The sequence below is a fragment of the Camellia sinensis genome, chromosome 5 (genome assembly GCF_055761805.1).
Source record: "Camellia sinensis isolate YWXY chromosome 5, ASM5576180v1, whole genome shotgun sequence".
NCBI lineage: Eukaryota > Viridiplantae > Streptophyta > Magnoliopsida > Ericales > Theaceae > Camellia > Camellia sinensis.
In genome coordinates this window covers 166,459,505-166,483,547 of record NC_138965.1, presented here as the reverse complement: position 1 = coordinate 166,483,547, position 24,043 = coordinate 166,459,505, and the positions used below count along the sequence as shown (strand labels likewise).

The following is a 24,043-nucleotide window of genomic DNA, read 5'->3' as shown; positions in this document are numbered from 1 at the left end:
TTTGTGATTATTGTATAACATAAAAAAGTTCTGTTTTTAAGCCCTCTTTATTGTTTATTAAGAGTGTTTTGTTGTTTGAGGGTTGTTGACCACCCTTAGGCCTCAAAAGGCCTCATTTTGAGCCATTTTGTGCTAGCTCCGGGATTTTGGTGTTGAGGTCTCTTCACCACTGAAATCTTGAGGGATTTCAGCGGTGAAGATGATGCTTTGAAGTCCCAAGAAGGAGAGGGCCACCCCCTCTCCTTGTTGTCCTTGAAAAGGGCACATTTTGGCCTCTTAAAGAAGCCTATGCTTGAGTGTGTGTTGAGCATGTTTGGTATGTTTTTCATGCTTATATATCCATGATATAACATGATTTCAAGTTGGTTTTGGAACCTCATGCATGCTTAGCATAGTTGCCTTGTAATGCCATATTTGTGCCTTAACATGTCTAGGTTGTTAGCCTTTGTTGGAGCATGTTTTAGGCTTGTATTTGTGAAGATTATATGCTTATTTTGCCATGTTTTAGATCTGTCCATAGTCGTTTGGGTCGATTTTAGCATGCATTATATGGCTCCTTTGCATTTGGGCTTGTTGGCCTTGAGTATGTGCATGTGTAGCATGCCATCTTTGCATTGTTTTGGTGATTTGGGATCATTCTATATGTCATTTCAGTCCCATTTCCATGCTTGTTTGATTGCCTTGCATGCCTCTTTAATGCTTTGAAAGCATATGTTGCAATACTCCATGTTTTGGTGCCTTTGCATGCCTTTGTCTTTGAGCCATCTAGACGCCATCTAAGTGGTCTTTTGGGCCTCATGTTATGAGCTAAAAACCTGTTTTAGGTTGTTCAATGCATGCCATGTTTGTTGTGATAAACATGCTTCAAAGCTTCATGACTTGCTTCAAGTGCTTAGACCATGCTTACATGCATTTGCTTGTCTTGCTTAATATGATTTGGCATCATTTTATGACATGATTTCAATGCTTAGGTTGCATGCTAGTTGCTCTCGTTTGTCCCTTTTAAGTGTGCTTGAGGGTTGTTTAAATTGTGCCCAAGTGTAGGCCTTCCATCATGTGTATGTGTGCATGTGTTTTGGCTTCTTGTTTTGGTCATTATGGCCACTGTTTTAGGCCTTATTAGAGCTGCCTAATTCATGTATAAGTCCATCTTGCCATCCATTTGCATTGCCCTATGTATGCTTGCATGATTGCATAAGTGCATTGCCATGTCATGTTGCATTCCTAGCTTGTATGCCTAGGTTGCATTGCATTTTGCATGCATGCCTTGTTCCTTGAATTGGTGATAGGAATTGGGCCTAATTTGTTTGATTGGTTTGCATGCATTTGAAACCAAAGTTGCATACTTGGTTCCTTGGGCCATCATGCATGGAAATGCGTGATTGGTGGTCCGAGAACCGAGGCACATGTCCCTTTGAGTCATCACAATGATAAGAGACATGGTTAGTGCATACATGTCTTGAAATATGCTGTCATGCCTTGTTTTGCCCTCTGTTGCTGTGAGTTGCAGGTTCTGCAGGAATACTCTGCCGACCGGCAGTGTAATGTGCCGACCGGCACATTTTTCTCTGCCGACAGACCCTATTTTGTGCCGATGGCCATACTACACTGCCGGTGGAGGTTTCATTCAGCCGGTGATGATCCCCTCTGTCCAAGGATGTAGTCCTGAGGCTTTGACAGCCTCCAGAGGAGGAAATGAAGGAAAATAGAGGCAGCTTGCGCATGGTGGCGCGTCTCCCGAGACGCTTTCCTGCTTTAATTAATTTAATTTAATTTCTTAATTAAATTAGTTAATTTGTAATATTAATTAGCTTGCGTAGTTAGTTAATTTGTAATATTTATTCGGTCCCTCCGAGCGAGGGCAAATCTGTAATAAGTGTGTGTGGGTGTGTGAATGTCTTCCAATCCCCACTTCTTTCTTCCCTTTTACTTACCTGCTTTGATGGTTAGTATTAGGTCACGTCTAATTTAGCATACCTTATGCTATGCATGTGTGCATCCATGCATTTGTATTACATGCATTAGGCTCGGTACATCACGCTAATTGCATCAATACTTCAAATTCCAAACTGAATATGTGTTAATTGTGCATTTTCACATGACATGTCTAGGATTAGCCGAGCCTATCTTAGCGACATTTTGTATGCGATGCATTAGGCACTTCACATGGACTTGGATCATGCATGATTGCTAACAAGTTCTTTGTTTTGGCACGGAGTACTATGTAAGTATTTCCGCTTTAGCATATCGCACGAGTGTGAATGTTGCCATAACAGCATGCTTAACATGTGGCTAGATGCTTATGTGTTAAACTGTTTCGAATGCCTGTGGGTGAAGGTTGGATTGTTTGAGTTGGAAAAACTCGTTGAAATCCGTATTTTAGCCTACTTGCGAGTAGCAAATTCCAAAGCATTTTTAAACCAAACGGATATGCAATGTTTATTTCCAAATTAGGCAATCTAGTCTATACTTGTTTGCTGCGCGCATAACATAGTAATTCTAGGCTAACAATTGGTTTAAGAACACATAAAGTTTTCAAAAACGGATATCATGGTTAGTAGAGGCCGGTCTTCGGACCGGGCGAAAGGGGGTGCTCATTGCTGACCTTCCCCGATCGTACCCAAGCTCCCGAGCCGAGACAACTCCGGTGATGACGGACATGTGGCCTTCGGCACCGAGTCAGGGTTTCCTAAATTCTCCCATAAAAAAAAAATATTTAGGTGGCGACTCTGTATCTGGCAAAGCAGTCCATGTTTGGCACTACTTTTTCAAAAAATCTGTTTTCTCAAAACGATTTGCCAGATTTGGACTCTTTGGTTCAGATTAAGAACCGTGACACAAATCGAGTCCGAACTGTAGCACGAGGTCCCCACGCGGGCGCTGTTACAGCTGCCCTCTTTACTGCCTTTCTCTTTTCCAAAGACCTCGAACGCAACGTCGAGGTCAGCGAATATGAAAATTTCGCTCTGATGTTGCAGCACTCCGTACAAGTAAGTCTCTAACACTTGTCCAGCACGCCTACTCCTATGTAATGCAGGCTTTCGACATTAAGAATGAGTTGACCCGCAAGACCAAGGAGGCTGCTGGTTTGCTCAAGACCATCAATAAAGCCAAGGCCAAGATGAAGACATTGATAGATCAGGCTAAGGCAACCAAACAGGCCCAAGACAAGGCCGATGAAAGGACGGGGGCTGCTGAGGCCGTCGCTAAGGTCCTCAAGGCCGAGAAGAAAGATGTCGAGGCCAAAATGATCAAAGGCCAAGCCGAACTCTGAGATGCCTTGGCCACCAAAGCCGTCGAGATCAAAGTGGCGGACGAGAAGACCTACGTTGAGGGGGCAACTGACGTCCGGGAGGACTACAAAAACAAGTCAGAAAGGCATGCAACAAGGGTTTCACCCTTGGTTGGATAGCCACTCTGAAGGAGTTGGCTGTCCCCGATGACTCTCCTTTGAGGGACGTAGGCCGACTTGTGCTGCCATTCCCACCCGCTTCAAGCCAGCCTAAGGCTAAGGCTGGAGAAGAAGAAGAAGCGGAAAAAGGAGAGGAAGCCGAAGATAAGGAGGCCCAGGTGGCTGTTGCTGAAGATCCTGCTGGTGCCAAGTCCCCAACTCTGAATGAGCAAGTCCTAGACTTGACTCAGGATGAGGAGGACGAGGTATCAAAAGGTGCCTCTCCCTAGAAGACAACATTGAAGATGTCAATCGCTGAGAAAAGCATTGATCCGACTCTACGAGAGATTGACGCCGAGCTCGAGGCTGAGAAGGCTGACGAGAAGATTCCCCAATTGTCTTCTAGGGTCGAGATGCAGCCCGCCACCGATGCCGAGTAGTCTTGCTATAATCTTTTTCTTTGTACTTTGTGCTTTTTCATTTTGAACAATGTGTAGCTTTTATTTGGCCAATGTGCCTTTTTGTACTACGAACAAGTAATCTTCAATGTCAGGCTGAAGTGCCTTTTTATACTTGAACTTCCTTATCTGAATGCATTCTATAATTTCTCCTTTCAAGTGTTTTTGTATGCTTGTAAGCTCTACTGCTTCCATACTTAGAATATTTTGCATGTCTTCAGTTTATGCCTTTAGCTGTATAGTCTCCTCGGATTAACATACCTCGGACATAACTTCCAATCTTGTTCACCTCGGCCTTGGCTTAACACTTGAAAACATTGTAAAAAATACTTTCACAAGTGTTATTTAAAACTTGCTACTTTACTTTTACTTATCAAGACTTCTGTCTTCAATTATCTTCTAAGTCTTGGCAACATGGTGATCTCGTCAAGTACATAGATACTTCTTTTAACATAACCTTGGCTTAACTTGTAAATTTTCCTTAAAGCATTTTAACAAGTGTTAAACCAACTCTAGCTTGTAAATTCTATCTCCCAAGCATTATTCTCCAACTCTCTGCCCCCTAATGTGAACTTAAGTTTCACTTATGTTCACATTAAGCATATACCTATGATCTTGTCACCGAGATCAGATTCAAACAGAGACTGGCCGAGGTTATCAACCTCGGTCTCTGTTAATCTAACTAATATGTACTTAGTGTCATTCAAGGTTTTCATTCTGTCGACACAGCAAATCTAGGTTAATTCAACTTAGTTCAACTTGATTATATGTAAGTATAATTCAACTCTACCATATAATAAGTCTAAGTTATTTATCATGTTTCAATCAGAAACATTGCCAACTTAGTTCAACTCTATTATATGCAAGTATAATTCAACTCTGCCATATCATAAGTCTAAGTTATTCGTCATGTTTCAATCAGAAACATTGCCAACTTAGTTCAACTCTATTATATGCAAGTATAATTCAACTCTGCCATATAATAAGTCTAAGTTATTCGTCATGTTTCAATCAGAAATATCACCAACTTAGTTCAACTCTGTTATATGCAAGTAAAATTCAACTCTGCCATATAATAAGTCTAAGTTATTCGTCATGTTTTAATTAGAAACATCACCATCTTAGTTAATCATTTTACACAAGTTTGAATTTTAAAAATCGAGCTAAAATTTTATTATAACTTCGGCTAATAACAAAAGACTTAAAAAAAAAACAAAAAATCTAATGATAGAAAAACTTCAGGTTGCAAGTGTTCTAGGGTGTTGGCAACTCTTTGCCTTTACTGTCTTCAAGCTGATATGCCCCATTGCCCAAGACCGAGATGATTCTATAAGGTCCCTTCCAATTTGGGCCAAGCTTGCCCTCTCTGGGATCCTTCTTGTTGTCGACAACCTTTCTCAAGATGAGGTCCTCGACTTGAAATTCTCGTGGGTTGACCTTCTTGTTGTAAGCCCTAGCAAGCTGCTGCTGGTATGCCCCCAGCTGAATTGCTGCCTTCTCCCTTCTTTCTTCTAATAGGTTCAGATCTCGAGCTAAAAATGCATCATTGGTCCCATTCTCTACTCCCTAGGTTCTGATCCTTGGGATGCCGACCTCTAGTGGAATAACTGCTTTTGTGCTATAAGCCATGGCGAATGGAGACTCCCCAGTTGATATTCTCGGCGTAGTCTGATATGCCCAGAGTACATTGGGTAACTCATCCACCCACTTTTCCTTTGCTGCTTCTAGCCTCTTCTTAATCCCATCCAATATAGTTTTGTTGGATGCTTCTGCCTATCTATTGCTTTGAGAGAAGGTTTGAGTGGAATAGTAGTTCTTGATTTTGTACTTTGCACAGAAGCTTTTGATCAGCTTACTGTCAAACTGTGTTCCATTGTCTGCTATTATTTCCCTTGGGATCCCAAACCTGGTGATGATGTTCTTCCATATGAAGCTCTTCATATCAACATCTCGGATCTTTGCAAGGGGTTCAGCTTCCACCCACTTGGTGAAGTAATTTATTGCCACTAGTAGGAACTTCCTTTGTCCAGTTGCTTGAGGTAGCTGTCCAACAAGATCCATGCCCCATTGGGCAAATGGCCAAGGGTTGGATACTGGGTTTAAATTTGCTGATGGTTGGTGTATCAAAGGTGCAAACCTCTGACACTTCTTACACTTTCTGACATAAGCTTCAGTATCTTTCTACATATAGGGCCACCAGTACCCTTGAGTAATGGCCTTATGAGCAAGTGACCTGCCTCCAGTGTGGCTTCTACATACTCCTTCATGTATTTCATACAAGAAGTTTTCAACTTGTGAAGGATGTACACATTTCAAAAGGGGACCAGTAAAAGATCTTCTATAGAGAGGCCCTTCTGCTGTCAGGTTGAATCTTGCCGACTTCAGTCTGATCTTGTGTGCTTCTTTATGATCATCTGGCAGTTTTCCATCTCTAAGGAATACTATTATCGCATCCATCCAGCTCGGTCCCATCTCCACACAAAATGCCTCATGCTCTGTGTTCAATGGTTCTACACTTGGACCTGATAAGTAGTCAACCATTATTGTCCTTGCCTCTCCTGGTTTTATTGCACTAGCCAAGTTGGCCAAGGCATCAGCGTGGTTGTTGTCATCTCGGCTAACTTGCTATAGTCGACAATTTTGGAACAATGCTATTAGTTTGCCCACCTCATTTACACAGGCCACCATCTTTTCATCTCAGGTTACGTATTCGCCTGTTGCCTGGTTGACGATAAGTTGGGAGTCACAGAAGACCATTACCTCGTCGGCTTCCATTGCTGCTGCTAACTTTAATCCTGCGATCAGTGTTTCATACTTTGCCTCGTTGTTTGAGGCCTTAAACCCCAAATGAATGGATTGTTCCAGCATCTGTCCATCCAGTGATATTAGCACTACTCCTGCCCTCGCTCCTTGTCGGTTTGAACTTCCATCAACAAACAGGCGGAAGGAGTCGCCGACGTAAATACTGCAAGACCTGAGTTTCTCTTCTTTCCTCTGTTCTGCTATCCCCAGCTGAGTTTCTCCTTGTTCACCTAGACATCGCATACCTCGGCTCAACGGAGCCTGATGTATGATGGCGCCTGGTGTGAACTTGGCCACAAAGTCGGCCACAACTTGGCCTTTGATTTCTGTTCTGGGTCTAAAATCTAGGTCATATTGGCCTAACACCACTGCCCATCTAGCTATCCTGCCTGTCAGATCTCCTTGTTGTAATATGGACTTCAAAGGATGCTCAGTTAACAACACAATCATGTGGGCTTGGAAGTAATGATTCAGCTTCTTAGAGGCCATTACTAAAGCCAATGTCAGCTTCTCCAAGGGTAGGTATCTGGTTTCTACATCAGCCAAGGTTTTACTCACGTAGTAGACTGCCCTCTGTTCTCCATTTTCTTCCCTAATTACCACTGCACTTAATGCATCTTCAAGTCGGTCAAGGCGACTTCGCACTCTTTTGTCCATAAGAAGTCTATGGCTTTCTTTACTAAACCGAAGAAAGGTTTGTATTTGTCAAAACTTCTGCTTATGAATCTATTTAGGGCTGCAGCCCTTCCAGTCAACATCTGCACTTGTTTTGTCGACGTTGGGCTCTTTAACTCCAAGATGTCTTTGATTTGATCCGGGTTTGCCTCAATGCCCTTTCTGGTGACCAAGTATCCCAGGAACTTCCCTGACCCAACTTCAAATGCGCACTTTGATGCTTTGAGTCGGAGCCGAAATGTCCTTAGGATATCAAAGACTATCTTCAGGTCGGCCAGATGATCCTCAGGTTCCCAGGTCTTCACGACCATGTCGTTGACGTATACCTCCACTATTTTTCCTATTAGATATCTGAACATCTTAGTCACCAAATCTCTGGTAAGTTGCTCCTGTATTTTTCAACAAAAAAGGCATCACTCTATAGCAATACAGCCCTTTTGGGGTGATAAATGCAGTCTTCTCCTCATCTCAGGGGTACATGGCTATCTGATGGTACCCTCTGTAAGTGCCCAGGAAGCTTGTCCTTCCACGCCCTGAAGTGGCATCCACCAATTGGTCAATCTTGGGTAGTGGGAAACTGTCTTTGGGATAAGCCTTGTTCAGGCTGGTGAAGTCTACGCAGACCCTCCACTTCCCATTCTTTTTCTTCACAATAACCGTGTTTGATAACCATGTTGGGTAGTTTATCTCTCGAATGGCTCTGGCCTCCAGAAGTTTATCCACTTCCTCTTCTACTGCCTCAACATGCATCAATGTTGGCCTCCTTACTCGCTGGATGACAGGTTTAGCTGACCTGTCCACATTCAGTTTATGGCAAGTGACCTCGAGGTCAATGCTAGACATCTCGTATGGTGTCCAAGCAAACACCTCAAGGTTTGCTCTCAAGAATGCTTCTAATTCATTTTCCTCTTCCTCGGCCAAGCCTGAGCCGAGGAGGAAGAACCGCTCTTCATCCCTTTGTTGGACTCAGATCTTCTTCAGGGCTTCCTCGCTTTTCTTGGCTGGTTCTTTGCCGACGTCCTCAAGGACCCCCATGTCCTCATCTTCAATCTCTGCTGGTTCTGATTCTCGTATGTTGTAGGTGGATTTCATTGCTGCCATAGAGCAATTCTTTGTCTGCACTTGATCTCCTCTGACCTCCTCAATCCCATGTTGTGTTGGGAACCGCAACAGCTGGTGTAATGTTGAGGGAACAGCCCCCATTGCATGCAGCCATGGCCTTCCCAGGATAGCATTGTAAGGGGAGGGAATGTCAATTATTGTGAACTTAGTTTTTACCTTCTTAGTGCCAGTCTGCACCTCCAAACTTACTGCTCCCAGTGGCCATGTGGGCATTCCATTGAACCCGACTATTGGGCCATTGGATTGTTCCAGATCATCTTGGTGAAGGCCAAGCTCCTTGTAACATCTAACATACATGATGTCACAAGAGCGGCCCTGGTCGATCAGAATTCGCTTTACTTGGCACTCTCCAATCTGGAGGGATATTACCAAGGCATCGTTGTGTGGATGTTGCACCATCTCTAGGTCGTCTTCAGTAAAGGACACCACTGGTCCCTGGTACTCATCTGCCTAGGTCTCTTCTGTCGGACCTGATACACATGTTGCAAGTGTTTTACCTTCTGAGTTTCCCACGTATCTCGTTTTCATTGACCTTCATGTGGATCACATTGATCACTCGAGGTCTGCCTGCTTGCAACTGTGGTGCTGGAGGAGGTGGTGTTGCCAGTGCCTATAGACCACCCAGAACTCCGCTTCGCGCGCGAGGGTGCGAATCGTTGTTCTTAGCTACTACAGTTCGGACTCGTGTCACGGTTCTGAATCTAATCTCACAAAGTGCAATGTAAGATTGATAAATCACCAAAAAGTCCAAATCCGGCAAATCGTTTTGGAAAATCGATTTTAATCAAAAAGCGCCAAACATGGACTGCTTTGCCAGATTTTAGAGTCACCACCTAAATATTTTATTTTGGGAAATTTAGGAAACCCTGACTCGTGCCTAAGGCCACGTGTCCGTCATCACCAAAGTTGACTCGACTCGGAAACTTGGGTACGAGAGGGGAAGGTCATGCAATGAGCACCCCCGCTCACCCGATCAAAGATCGGCCTTTACTAACATGATATGTTGTTTTTGAAAACACATGTGTTCTTATTCCGGTTATTAATCTAGAATTACTATGTGATGCGCACAGTATACGAGTATAGACTAGATCACCTAAATTGGAACAAAACATCTCATGTTTGTTTGTTTGAAAATGGTTTGAAAATGCTACTCGCAAGTAGGCTAAGACACGGATTTTGCCACCCTCAAGTGGGCTTAAAACTCACATTTTGATGAATTGTACCAATTCAATCAATCCAACCTTCATTCACAGGCATTCGTGAAGTTGAACACTTAAGCAATCAGCCTCATGGCAAGCATGCTAACATGGCAATCACTTATACTCATGCAAGGATGCTAAAGCAAAAACACTCACAGTGTACTCCGAGCCAAAAAAGAAGCTAGTTAGTAATCAATGCATGATCCTAGCTATGTCAAGAATGCCTAATGCAACACATGCAAAATGAAACTAAGGTAGGCTCGGCTATTCTAAGATGTCATGTGAATGCAACTTGATAACATGTATTCAAATTGGTATTGAAATACAATGCAATTAGTATGATGCGCCGAGCCCGGTACATGCAAGACAGATGAATGATGCAAACATGCGAGCATAAGGATGCTAATTGAAACATGCCCTAAACTAACCATCAAAAGCTGGTAAATAAAAGGGAGAAAGAAATTGGGGGTTGGAAGACATGCATCAGACACACGCATGCTTATTACAACAGTTGTGCCCTCTCGACGGAGGGTCCGAATAATAAGCTAACTAGCTAATCTAAGCTAATTAAACTAATTATTACAAAACGAAACTAATTAACTAATCCTAGTTAACTAATTAGTTATTACAACACAAATTGAATAGTTAAGCGCATTAACTAATTAAGTACAAAACCAAAGCATTAGCTAGCTAAGCAAAAAAGCTAAGTAAAGCAGTAAAAGAGGAGCCTCGGGGCGAGAAGTCATGCATGCTCGGTCGCCTCGTTCAGAAATCCATTACGATGCCCCAACTTGCCTCTGTTTGCATTTGTTTTTAGAACACTGCAAAAAGCTCCAGATAGCTTCTACTCCAAAATAGGGACCTCCATGAGCATTACCGACCACTTATTGGTGGTGTAGACCACCTGCCGACCACTTACATTTGCTGCAGACCAGAAAAAGTGGTCGGCTAGCTACTTTTTCTGGTTTGCTGACCAGAAAATTCTGCACAACTCAGGTTTGCTGCAATAGAGAACAAGAAGGGGCACAGCAGTGTATTTGCAAGGTATGTGTGCACAACCACCCTCCCTATCATTTCATGAGCTCAAGGGAGTGCGATTCTCGACTCTCAAGCCACCAACTGAGCATCGCAATGCACGATGGCCGAGAAGCCTAGATTGCACAATTCAATGTAAATGAATGCACAAATAACACTTTAGGGCCTTAACCTCTATCATGCATGATCAAGAGGGTCGGCGACCGAGAAATGAGGCACGCTTCATCACTTCAAGTATGAAGCATCCCTCATTGCTCGTGTTTGGACTAACACCCTATGCAAACACAATGCAATGCATGCATGATCAACTTAACAAAGCTAATGGCATGCAAACTCAATGCAATGCATGCACATGCAAACAACATGTAAACACAATGCAAACAACAACATTCAAACAACATGCTCAATGGACTTAAACCGAATATAGACAGACCTCAATCATGCCCAAAATAGTGGCCATAATGCTATGAAAGGATGGTATGAAAGCCAAGATGATGCATACACATGCATTGGCTCACCAATTAAGCATAAGAGCACAACTCTCAAACATGAGCAAGGAATGACAAATGTAGAAGTGTGACAACACTACAAGCTCTGAAAACATGTATGAAATGATGCCAAACCATTCAAACAACCCAAGTATGTCATGCAAAAGGGCCTAAGACACAAGGCTACTTAAGGAGACTACACAAGAGGCATGCAATACATGGCACAAATGATTGAACCAGCCATGGATAGAGCTCAAGTTGGTCAAAACAAAGACCAAAACATGCTGAGGTGGGAGCTCAAAAGCCTAGGCATGCATACATACAAATTAGGCCATAAGCGAGGCACAAATGCACAACTCTTGAAAGCATTCAAAGAGTGAATGAAGTGAGAACATGGAAATGCTATATGCTCTGAAATATCATGTGAAATGATGCCAAATCGTGCACATGTCACAAATGAAGCATGCTATGGTGCTCAAAACTCAAGGCTAGCAAGGCCAATTGCACTACAACTATACAAAACATAAGTCATATGACCAAGGTAGCCCAAAACAATCTTAGAGCATGTGAAAATGATGCTAAAACCTGTATGAACTAGAGCCAACACATGCTAGCATGAAGGGCATGAAGCATGGAGCATGCAAGGACAATAAGGAGGATTACACTACACCTACCAAAACCAAGCATGAGATGACTTTACCAATAAAAATCAGAGTTATGTCATGTCAAAATAACACCAAAAATGGGCTAATACCAAGTCAACACATGCTAGAATAACAAGCTCACTCATTAGGCATGTAAGGCTAGCAAAGAGGACATACACTACAAGTGTAAGAAGCAAGTGAGGGATGGTCTAACCAACCAAAAACAGAGTTGTATCATGGCAAAATAACACCAAAAAATACATTGAAATGGTGACCCAAAAGCCTAGGCAAGATGACATACACAATGGCTCATTTTTAAAGCATAGGGCACAAACCCTCCAAAGCATTGAATGAGTGAAAAATGTGAGGGCATGACCACACTACATGCACTGAAATTACATATCAAATGATGCCAAATCATGTGAATAGCCCAAGTAATGCATGCTAGTGGCTTGGAAACTTAAAGAAAAAAAGCTAGAATGCACTATGGCTATACAAAGCAAGGCATGCATGACCAAAACAACATAAATCAAACCTGAAACATGCTAAAACATGGGCAAAAGCTTGCTAGAGTGAAGCCAAAAACATGCTAGAATGGTGGTCCAAAACATGATGCATGTTAGGCTAGTGAGAGGATTTGCACTACAAGTGCAAGGAGCATGCATGATGTGATCAAACCAAGCCAAAAAAGTGTTATATCATGGAAAAACAAGGTCTAAGACATGCTGAAATGGAGCCAACATATGCAAGATAAACATGCTCAAACATGAGGCCAACAAGGCAAGGAACCAAGATACAAGGAGAGGGGATGACCCCCTCCTATTTGGGACCTCAAAAAACCCTTTTCACCACTGAAATTCCTCTAAGTTTCAGTGGTGAGAAGGCCAAAAGGAGGTGGTCCCAATAGCTTAAAAGGATAGCACAAAAAATAAAGCCAAACAAGGCACAAGAAGGGGTAGACCACCCCTAACACCAAAGAAGCCTTAAACAAACATATTAAGCACTAAAAATCAAAAATTTTTACAGTAAAAAGTCAAGCCAAAATAAGAATGCAAATAGGTCCAAATGCTTAATCAAAATAAAGCTTTAAAGGGCTAGTTGACTCACCCTTGAAGAACAACTTCAAATCTGCAACTCCAGCAGCTTTTCTGAGCTCAAACCAATCCAAAAACACCAAAACCAGCTTCTAGGTGCCTCAGCTCCAAGAGTATGGTGTTTCACTATGTGTTTATGTGAAAAAGTGTGAAGAAACTACACTTTTGAGCACAAATATGAAGCAAATGAGCAATATAGAGATAGAAGTGTATGTATATTTTCCTAAGCAATTTTCTGAACCTGGAGAAAGGAGAGAGGGCCTCCCTTATATAGAAAACCAAGCATCAAGCTTGTTGAAGAAGTTTGAAGCTTGAACCAATCCATCCATACACGTGTATGGAGGATGCAATCTGTGCACAACAGCTGGCATAGTTGGCATCCACAACACCTGCAGAAAATGAAGGAAAGTTACCGACAGCTTGAAGTGGTCGGCCAGCTACTTGCACTGGTCGGCCGACCACAAAAAAGTGGTCTGCAAGAAGACCAAGTGGTCGACAAGGGGGGAGAGGTGGTCTGCACCAAGAAAGCAAAGCGGTGGCATGGCTGCCGACCACTTTTGGTGGTCCAAAGGCCACCAAGACCAGTTGGCCGACCAGAAAACTGGCTGGCGGGGAAGAAAAGTGGTTTCCAGGGGGAGAAACTGGCCTCCAACCCTCGTTCCACACTCCAAGTAAGGAAAACAAGGTTTGTACCAAAAACAAACCAAAAAGAATGCAAGACAAGAGTCCGGGGTTCGAGGCGTGCAGCTGGAAGCCTCGAAAACTACTCTACAGGCACCACAAGTGGTCTACGAGGGAAAAGTGGTCTACGACCACAAAAAGTGGCCTCCAAGACCTCTGTGTCCCTCTAGACCAAGGCAACAAGGCATGGTTCGAAAACCAGGCCAAAAGGAGAACGGTAAGCGGTCCCGAGACAAGGCGCGTGACCGAAGGCTCCAGAAATTGGAAACTAGTCTAAAGGAGGGAAAAGTGGTCTACGACCACAAAAAAGTGGTCTACAAGACCTCTCCCTCCCTCCAGGGAAGGGAAAACAAGGTTTGGTTCAAAACCAAACCAAAAAGAAAGCATGACAAGGCGCTCGGCTGAAGGCTTTGGAAACCAGAAACTAGCCTACTAGAGGGAAAAGTGGTCTACGACCACAAAAAGTGGTCTACAGACCTCTCTCTCCCTTTAGGCAAGGGAAAACAAGGCATGCTCTACAAACCAAGCCAAAACACAAAGAGTTCAGAGGCCCGGAGGCAAGGCACTCAGCCGAAAACCCCAGAATCTCAAAACGAGCACAAACATGCACAATCATCGAGCGCTTAAACGACAATGTCTAAGTCTTAAGGTCAGTCAAAAATGGGGTGTCTACAGTGCCTGAGACAGTCTCGCTTGTTCTTCCCTTGTGCTGGTTTCATTTACCAGGTCCCTTAGATGACTTTGTCTTTACCAGGCCTTCCAGATGTGCCTTTAGGGCTCTGCACCCTTGAGTTAGATGCCCATCCTCATTGTGGCAGGCACAGTGTTTCCCCAGACTTCTTTCCATAAATTCATTAGGAATCTTTTCTGGTGCTCTATAATAGAGCTAATTCCGGATTCTTTCCAGGACTTTGTAGACCGAAATTCGGAATACGGTTGTGACTGCTTGTGCAGCCCTTAATCCTGTCTTTTGTTTATTGTATCCACCATTACCTCAGCTTCGCTTCAGCGAGCTGTTTCTCTTCTCTTGTTTTGACGCCTTTGTCCCAAGCATGTCCTCCTCAGCCCTGGAATACTTTTCTATCTTGGCCATAAGTTCCTCCATACCTTTTGGCAGTGTTTTTGCCAGTGATTTTTGAAGCAAACAATCATTGTTCAGGCTGTTCTTAAAAGACATGACTGCCACCTCTTGGTTGCATCTTGGTATTCAGTTGAACACCTCATAATACCTCTTGGCGTAAGCCCTAAGGCTTTTATCCTCCCCAATTCTCAGAGCCATCAGGGAGTCCACCCTCAACGGTTGTAGTTTGTTTGTCACAAACTTGGCTACGAACATCTCGGCCAGGCCTTCCCAGCTTTTTACAGTTTCTTTCGACAACTTGTGGAACTAACCTGATGCAATTTACCCAAAGAATGAGGGAAACACTTTACAAAGCAATGGCTCATTCCCAGTGGACAGTGCCATTGAGTTCAGGTACAAACCGACGTGAAAGTTAGGTCAGACTTATCATCGTATATTTGGAATCTCGACATGTGGAACCTTTTCGGGGCTTCAAATTTGTCCAACTTCACCAAGAACGGCATTCTCGGCTTGACCAGAGAGGTTACCTTGGCATCTTGTCGCTTTCTTTGGAGGTAATCCCTTAGATCCTCCTTGGTCCGTCTAGGAGCTCGACTATCAACGAATTTCAGCCTTTTTGGTGCGTTACTTCCGGTGTCGTTATGAGTCCTCTTGGACCTCTCTCCATTAGTTACGTCGAAACAAAGTTCCTTCCCTTGAACATGCCGATGCTCTTTGGGGTCAGCTTCTTTGGTACGATGCATCCTCCGAGAATCTCCCCTCATCGACTCTCCTTGTAGACACCCCAATTTTGACCGCTCGTAAGACTTAGGCGCTTTATTCGGAACATCCGATGATGAAAGTTACACTGTGTAATCTTTTGAATTCTCAGCGAAGAAATTTGGATTCAAGCTCTAATCCCAAACCTTGCACCCCATCTTGGCCAAACTATTTTAAACCAAAACCCTCTTTCAAAATATTTGTCCAAATGCTTCTACGATGTTCCAAGGCTCGCATTTTATTTAAAACTGCACATGTCGATAAACTGAGTAAGGACGAAGTGGAAATAAATGAAAGGGAGGTGAACTCTTTGAAAACAAAAATATCTTTAAAACATCTTGGTTAAAGGTTTGGAGTTGAAGAAAATTTGAGGAAAGGAAAGAAAACTAGTTGGGGAGAAGTTGGGTATAAAACCGTTAAGAGAAAACTGAGCAACCTTCATTAAGTTAGGCTTATCTCTTTCTACACTTAGAGTTTATCTGTGAAGCCACCACCATTGGAAAGAAGACTTTCGGGGCTTCATTTTAGAGTTAAGAATCTCCTAAAACTGAGTCCGGATGAGGGAGATATGGCCGTTCGAAGTTAGGCATAAATCTGATAAGCTCAAAACTGAGCAACCTTCACTAAAATAGGGATATATCTTAGTACACTTAGAATTTAGATGTGAGGCTACCACCATTGGAAAGAGGACTTCCGGAGCTTCATTTTAGACTCAAGAATCACCTAAAACGGAGTCGACGAACTTTCATATTATGTAAAAGATTGGCGATGGGAAAATATTTATGTACATTTTTATGATTAAATAAATAAAATTTTTTGGAATTTATACTGGCTTCATAAATTCGATTTCTGAGCAGGCTTAATGTGTAATGGGCTGTAATTGGTAGATAGACCAACGGACCAATTACAATAATAAGGCCCATATAACGTTTCACATAAACAATTAAGTCAGGCCCATCAAAACTATGAAAGAAGTGGACACTAGAGGCCCATTAGACATAGGCCCATCATTAATTAAGGCCCAATATAGTATATTCCAACATAACACAAATTATTAAAAAAAATTAATAATTTACGCATTTTTTTATTACACCCAAATCCAGTTCTAGACCACAAGGCAATCTGTTTCAGGCGCATCCAGTTCTAGACCACAGGGCAATCTGTTTCAGGCGCCGTGACGTAATAGTAATCAGCGACGGAATATGTATCTGACGTCGCTTCGGTTTCTAGTTCGGAAACCGCTTTCAGACCAGCGAACAGAGCATCTTCTTGCCGCTGTAAGGCGTTGATGAGCTGGATTAAATTTTCGGCGTTGTTTTCGCCGACGACCAACAAGGACAAGTGCAGCAGTAACACATCCGGCTCGTATTTTAAAATCAACCGCCTAAATTGACCTAGTTCTCCGCGTTCCATTGTAAAATAATTCCAAATCCCTAATTATTTTGGCTTATATAATTTCCCGCTTGCGCTTACCACCGTTTAAATTTAAATTCCCGCCTGTGCTTGCCTTTTTAGATTTTTAATTCTGGCCGCAGATCTGGGCGCGGAGCGGAGTCCCTAGACGACAACACACCGCGAATTGCGGAAGGGAGCACCAATCGGGGGACGACACGTGGTGCGGGGGGAGCGTCCCAGGTAATATTAGTGGGACACTCCTGGGAACCTATATAACTCACTCCCTCACTCTCTAACACTAGTATAGTTTTTGAGAGAGTGACTTGCGTCATCCGAGAGAGTGAATGACGTCATTGAGAGTGAGTTATGGCCTCAATGCAACGTCGTTTTAGAGTTCAAAACAAGAACATCTTCCTCACATATGCCCAATGTTCTATACCTAAAGAGAGACTGTTAGAGAAAATTAGAGAGCTGTTCACAACCTGACCACCAAATTATGTGAGGGTTGCACATGAATTACATGAGGACGGGCAACCACATCTGCATGCTCTTGTCTAATTTTCATACCGTTTCCAGACGCAAGATCAACGGTTCTTCGATGTTACTCACGATCGAACTAGTCGCCATTTCCATCCGAATGTACAAGGGGCCTACAACCATCAGAATGTGCTGGAATACATCTCCAAACACGGCGATTACACAGAATGGGGTGAATTCCGTGAGAGGGTCCGTTGCGCTAACCAGAGTAATAAAGAAAATATGTATCGCAACGCACTTGCCGCCGGCACCAAGGACGAAGCACTGGCACTGGTAAGAAATGGCGACCCAAAATGTTTCTGGCTAAATTATGACAAGTTGGCATCAAATTATGACCGGATTTCATATACTCCGCCATTGCCGTATGTTCATCCATTTACAGATACAGTGTGGGTCGTTCCAGCAGGCATACAACAATGGGTTGCAGAAAATATAAGAGACGAGGCCCAAAGACCGCACAGGCCCAAGAGCATTATAATTGAAGGCCCATCAAGAATTGGGAAAAGATGTTGGGCCCGGTCTTTGGGACCACATAATTATTATTCTGGCCACATCGATTTGAGGGACCATAAGGACGACCCTTTCTACAACATAATCGATGATGTGGCCCCACAATTTTTGAAACACTGGCGGGAATTTATCTTCTCTCTGCAATGAATGTGGTTCGACGCATCCGTTCATATGGAATATCGAACAGCCGCATTGGAAGTGGAATATCTTCCTGCGTTGGGCCTTCTTCTTGGCATTACGGTGCCTCTTCTTGATTTCCAAATTGCCCTCTCCATTTTCGTGGAGATTATTTATAAGATCGGGTTATTGTATATCTTCAGACATTATGATAGCGCAGCGATCTGTTAGAATTGTCAGACACACAATAATTCTCATATGGGGCATCAATGGCTAATGCATGTTCTTATATATGCCATTTCATAGAGTTGGGAGAATAATTAATTTAAACAACGTCTTTAAAACGACGTCGCATTGATACCATAACTCACTCTCAATGACGTTACTCACTCTCTTGGATGACGCAAGTCACTCCCTAGAAAACTTTACTGGTTGTAGAGAGTGAGGGAGTGAGTTATATAGGTGCCCAGGAGCATCCCACTAATATTACCTGGGACGCTCCCCCGCGCCACGTGTCGTCCCCCGATTGGTGCTCCCTTCCGCATTTTGTGGCATGTTGTCAGCTAGCGTCTCTACTCCGCACCCAGATCTACGATCAGGATTAAAAATCTAAAAAGGCAAGCGCAAGCACGAAATTTAAATTTAAAGGGAAGCACAGGTGGAAAGTTTAAATAGTTAACCTACGTATGGCCCACGATTTGGGGCACCTGCATCGTTTGTGATCTGTTATTATTTTGGGCCATACGTTATACAGGAACTTGGTTTTAAAAATAGCAACTGTTCATGTTGACCCATGTCACGGTCAACATATTACGCCTATAAAATAAAATCGATGTGATGCATTTAACAGTGGGGTTCCTGAACATCGATTATGGCGACCACTTTCCGTTTTTCGCAACGGCGTCCATATACCGCCAGGACTAAATTAAATTTTAGTCGCCGTTGGACAACATCCAGCAGATCTGGTGTTTTCGGTCGAAGTTATTTTAAACTACAGAAGCATAGTTATTACAAAAAAAAACGATTCACGTCTAAATCGTTGTGTGATTCCATCTGGAGGATTGACGATTTTCTCCCGTATGATGAGCCTCATTTTTTCCATTTTGATTTGCCGGAGGTTGGTACTGAAATGGATGAACGACTATCTCGAAAATTGAAGCTGTTAGGGCTCTACATCCAGGGTGTAGTTTTACGTCAAACTGGTGGTCTCTCCGAAGTTGCTGCTGATACGCCTGGTCTCGAAAACAATATGCGTGATGCCCCTACTCAGACTGCAGAACAAACTGTGGACATTGATCCATCTGGTATACTTGACAATGGCCAATGTGAATTTGTCGTTGTGTTGGACCGGTTTCCTAATCCTGCATATATGCCAAAGTTTGAAGATGTTTTCCTGTGGTCTAGTGGTGACCCACGAACTGGTTGTATGGTTAGGGGCACGGAAATAGACCGTTTTGTTGTATTGCGGCGTTTCCCCCTTGTAATGCCGCCGCAATCAAATGAATATCCAGCTGTTAGCCGTCAAGGCGTTAAAACATTTACCAACATCGGAAAGAATGTTGTATTCGAATTCCGAGATAGTTTAGGTCAACTGAGCGGCATGTACAATAATATTGTAAAAAATGCAATTATTTGTTATTTTGTGTGGGAATGTCGCACAAAATCGATTGTAAGACCGCATTTGAATTGTAGATTGAAATATTGTTACTAGTAAAATAATTTCTTATTAATACAAATATTGGTTACAAATTATTTTACAATTGTCTTCGTTGTACATTTGCTTTCTGGGCTGATGTGGATCCTTCCACTGCGGCTTTTACAGCTTCTCTTATTAATTTAGACACCTCGTCTGTAGTGAGTCTTGATGATTCTGAGTTATTGAATCCGGCCTCGCTTACTGATGGGCCTATGTCAACTAGGCCGCTAGGCTGATTATTTGGGCTAGTGTTGATTATTGATGGACCGTGGGTCGGCAAAATTATGTCGCGCCGACTGAATGATTCAGGCCCATCCCGAATTAAACTTGCTGACATTTGTGCCGCCATTATTCTTTAGGCCGATGAACCGTATTGGCCCATTGGTGCTGACAATGTCATTGTGGATCGAAGACGTGATTCGGAATTGCAGCGTGTTAGTCTTGCCTTTGTTAATTTGCGCTCCACGTGCCAAATATCCACGTGGCTGTTGTTGAATACCTTGGACAAAACAATTATTAATGGCGGCCGATAAGTAATTTTATCTGGGAACGATGATGTTTGGAAGGCCAATGTGGCTTTCATTTTGCAATATTTCACATCATCGTTGATGTTTGTTTGTAGCAATTTGTACAACGCTATCCATGGGCATCCTTTCTTATCTGCTGCAGCATAGGCGTTTCCAAAATATGTGATGTCTACTGGACATGTCTACGTAGAAGTTGGGTATAAAACCGTTAAGAGAAAATTGAGCAACCTTCATTAAATTAGGCTTATCTCTTTCTACACTTAGAGTTTATATGTGAGGCCACAACCATTGGAAAGAAGACTTCCGGGGCTTCATTTTAGACTCAAGAATCTCCTAAAACCGAGTCCGGATGACGGAGATATGGCCGTTCGAAGTTAGGCATAAATCTGATAAGCTTGAAACTGAGCAACCTTCACTAAAATAGGGATATATCTTAGTACACTTAGAATTTAGATGTGAGGCCACCACCATTGGAAAGAGGACTTTCGGAGATTCATTTTGGACTTAAGAATCACCTAAAACGGAGTCCAGATGATGGAGATATGCCTCTTTGAAGTCGGGCCTAAATGTAGATTCTGAAGTCCGATCAGACCTCACCGAGGTCATGCCGCTCCTTTTGACCTTTCAAAGTTGTCCAAATGTGCTGATATTTTGAGGAGTAGTAGCTCAAGGCCTATAAATACAAGGCTCAAAGTGATGCTTTGAGGGAGACAAAAAAACATTATCAAGAGTTAGGAAAACAATATCAAGTTAGAAATATCAACAAAGAGAAATATCAAGGTGTTAGGCAATATCCAAGAGTTGAAACCATCTTTGTTCTTCCGTGTTCTTCCATCCATCCATACCATAGAAGAGCTTGAACTTGGATATTGATTTGAGAATTGAAAATCATACTCAAACTTGAGGGTGCCTTGGAATCAAGTTTGATTTACAACAAGAACACTTCTCTACAAGAGGTAAAGCTTCCTTACTTTCATTTCAATCTTTGTTCATCTTTTTCTTGTGTTTTCTTATTATTTTGGTACTGTTTTGAGGGCTGAAACTTGTGATTAAAAGCTACCCAAAGGTGGAGGGGTTAATCACCCATCTTTGAACCTTATTCCAAGCTTGAATCCTTGTGTTTCCCACTTGTTTTCACTAATTTTTCCCACTGTTTTGGGGCTGATTTGGGACTGTTTTGGGGTTGTTTTTCAACATCTAAACTATGTGATTTGAAGTTGTAAAAGTGGAGGGGTTAGCCACCCTTCCTTCTACTTGTTTACTAACTTGATCCTATTTAATTTTGCTTGCTTTCTATAGCTTAATTTCAGCACTATTGTATGCTATTTAGGGGACTGTTTAATTTATTTCAATGATTTATGTTTTAAATATCAAGTTTGTTTGTACTAACCAATTAATCAACTTCGTATAATCGTCTCTGGAACCTCCCTCCATTCTTTGCTTATTTCGATTAAAAAGTTGTGAAAAAATAAGATTGTGGTTCAAGTATAAGAAAGAAACTCTTCCATGCTTAATGGTTTAATCTCTTCAGAGACTCATTACCAAAGGTATAAAACGCTCTATGCTTAATGGTTTAATCTCTTTGGAGATTCACTACCAAAGGCATTAAACGTTTTATGCTTAGGAGGTTCATTACCAAAGGTATAAAATGTTCTATGCTTAATGGTTTAATCTCTTTGGAGATTCACTACCAAAGGCATAAAACGTTTCATGCTTAGGAAGTTTATTACCAAAAGTATATAACGTGCTATGCTTACTAATTTAATCTCTTAGGAGATTTACTACCAAAGGCATAAAACATTCTATACTTAATGATTTAAATTCTTTGGAGGTTCACTACCCCAAATGTATACATGAGCACAACCTTTTATTTTTCATTTCTCTTTATTCATCAGTGTGTTTACTTTTAAGGAACTAATTGACCCTTGGAAATCACTAAGGAAAGTGTCATTATCACTTATTATCAAGTTTGGATTTCAAGTCATTATCATTCAAGTTTGGATTTTTCCAAGTCATTATCACTCTTTTGAGTTTGACTAGTCCTTGTTACACATCTTGAGTTTGACTTAGAATCCCTTATCGCTTGTAAATAAGTTTGACTCTTCCTTTGTAATTTCCCCCGAAGAAAATAAGATTTGTTTCTTGGGTTAAGTTGATGCTTGTTTCTCTTTATTGCATTTTAGACTTAGTGGACGTAAATATCACTTTTGCACAAACAGGAGAAAAGATAAAGAAATGGAAAGGTAATAAAAAAGGCTAATAAAATTGGTTAAAATTGGATTACAACCGACATCAAGAATTAACAAGATTAATTGGACTCGGTAGGACGTTATACCGAGTCTATTGTGTTAAGGCTTGTCTTACATCAATTCATGACATTTTGATGAACCTTGAAGCATCTCTACTTCTTTGCTTGAATTCACTTCATGATAGGAGGGAGGGGTGGTTGTTTATTCATTGCATTTATTGATCATTGTCCAAATTGTATTCGAGATCGTTAAGCAATCAACTTGCTAATTGATAGTTTTGGGGATGATTCCAACCCTCTATTGAGTATTTTTATGATAGAGAAGGGTAAAAAATAGGAATACCCTGTCTGTACTGTTTCACCTCAAGTACAAAAAATAGATTTCCACAAGGAAACAAAGTATTGGATTTATTTGGAGCTCGACTGAGTCACGTTTTGGGGTCGGCAAGGCTCCAATAAATTGCAAAACAATACACTTTTGGTCGAAAGCAGTAACTAGGGGTGAAACAGAACAAATCCCAGCAAGGCAGACGGAATAATTCCTGAGGAGTATCGAGCAATCATTACATATTATTATTGTAATAAATTAGACAGCCCCTTTCATTTATTAGTCATTCGGCTTTGTAATAATTATTTATTCGGACATTTGGACATTTGGACCCTCCTTCGTGAGGACAAATATGTAATAAGTTGTATGTCTTCCAACCCCCATTCTTTCTCCCTTTTATTTCACTACTTATGATGGTTAGATTAGAGACATCATGTTTAATTAACATTTTCCATGATTTGCATCCATTCGTTTACATGCATAAAAGTTCGGCTCATCATATTATTCAAATGTCAAATTCAAACTCCTTGCTTGCATACATGCGCAATCACAGGCCTTGAATTCACTCACATGCCATACTAGTAGCCGAACCTTAATTGCACATTACATGTGTTACATTAGTCATTAAATTAGGATCATGCATTTTTTTTCTAACTATTTGCTTTCTTTTTGGACTCGCCTACGGATATTAAGGTAAGCATTTTTGCTTTAGCATATTGCATAAGTGTGAATGCTATCATATCAAATATACTACCATGAGGCTAACTGCTTATTTGATATACTTGTTTGAATGCCTATGGATGAAGGCTAATCACTTGAATTGTGATACTTTGATTTATGTATATATGAGATCACCATTTTAAGTGATACATATTCAAAACACTTTTTTTTTTTTCAAAACAAACATGAAATCAAACATTCCAACTTTTCGTGAAATTAGTCTATACTTGTATGTTACAAGAGCATATACTATGCATAAAAACCACATCATGATTAGTAGAGGCCGATATTTGATCGGGTGAGTGGGGTGTTCAATTATTGACCTTTCCCTTTCATACCTAAGTTCCCGAACCAAGACACTTTGGTAACGACGGACTAATGGCTTTTGGCACAAATCATGAGTTTCCTAAATTTTTCAAAATAAATATTTAAGTGGTGACTCTGATATCTGGCAAAGCAATCTATTTTTGGCATTTGATTAAAACATTGATTTTTCAAAAGAAATTGCCGGATTTGGACTCTTTTTGTATTTTCAC

General features: G+C 41.7%; 1 protein-coding gene across 1 annotated transcript; it reads left to right on the top strand.

Annotated features, from left to right (window-relative positions):
- Positions 1–3,031: 3,031 nt before the first annotated feature.
- On the top strand, positions 3,032–18,018 carry LOC114303501 (uncharacterized). Its single transcript, XM_082872302.1, has 2 exons — positions 3,032–3,211; positions 17,401–18,018. Exons 1-2 carry the CDS (start codon positions 3,032–3,034, stop codon positions 18,016–18,018), a joined length of 798 nt encoding a protein of 265 aa, XP_082728428.1.
- The last annotated feature ends 6,025 nt before the right edge of the window (positions 18,019–24,043 follow it).

Excerpts from the sequence above, each read along its gene's own strand:
- LOC114303501 (XM_082872302.1), top strand. The coding sequence starts at position 3,032 with ATGCAGGCTTTCGACATTAAGAATGAGTTGACCCGCAAGACCAAGGAG. Across the intron at positions 3,212-17,400 it reads CTGCTGAGGCCGTCGCTAAG|ACGCAAGATCAACGGTTCTT; the intron begins GTCCTCAAGGCC and ends TACCGTTTCCAG.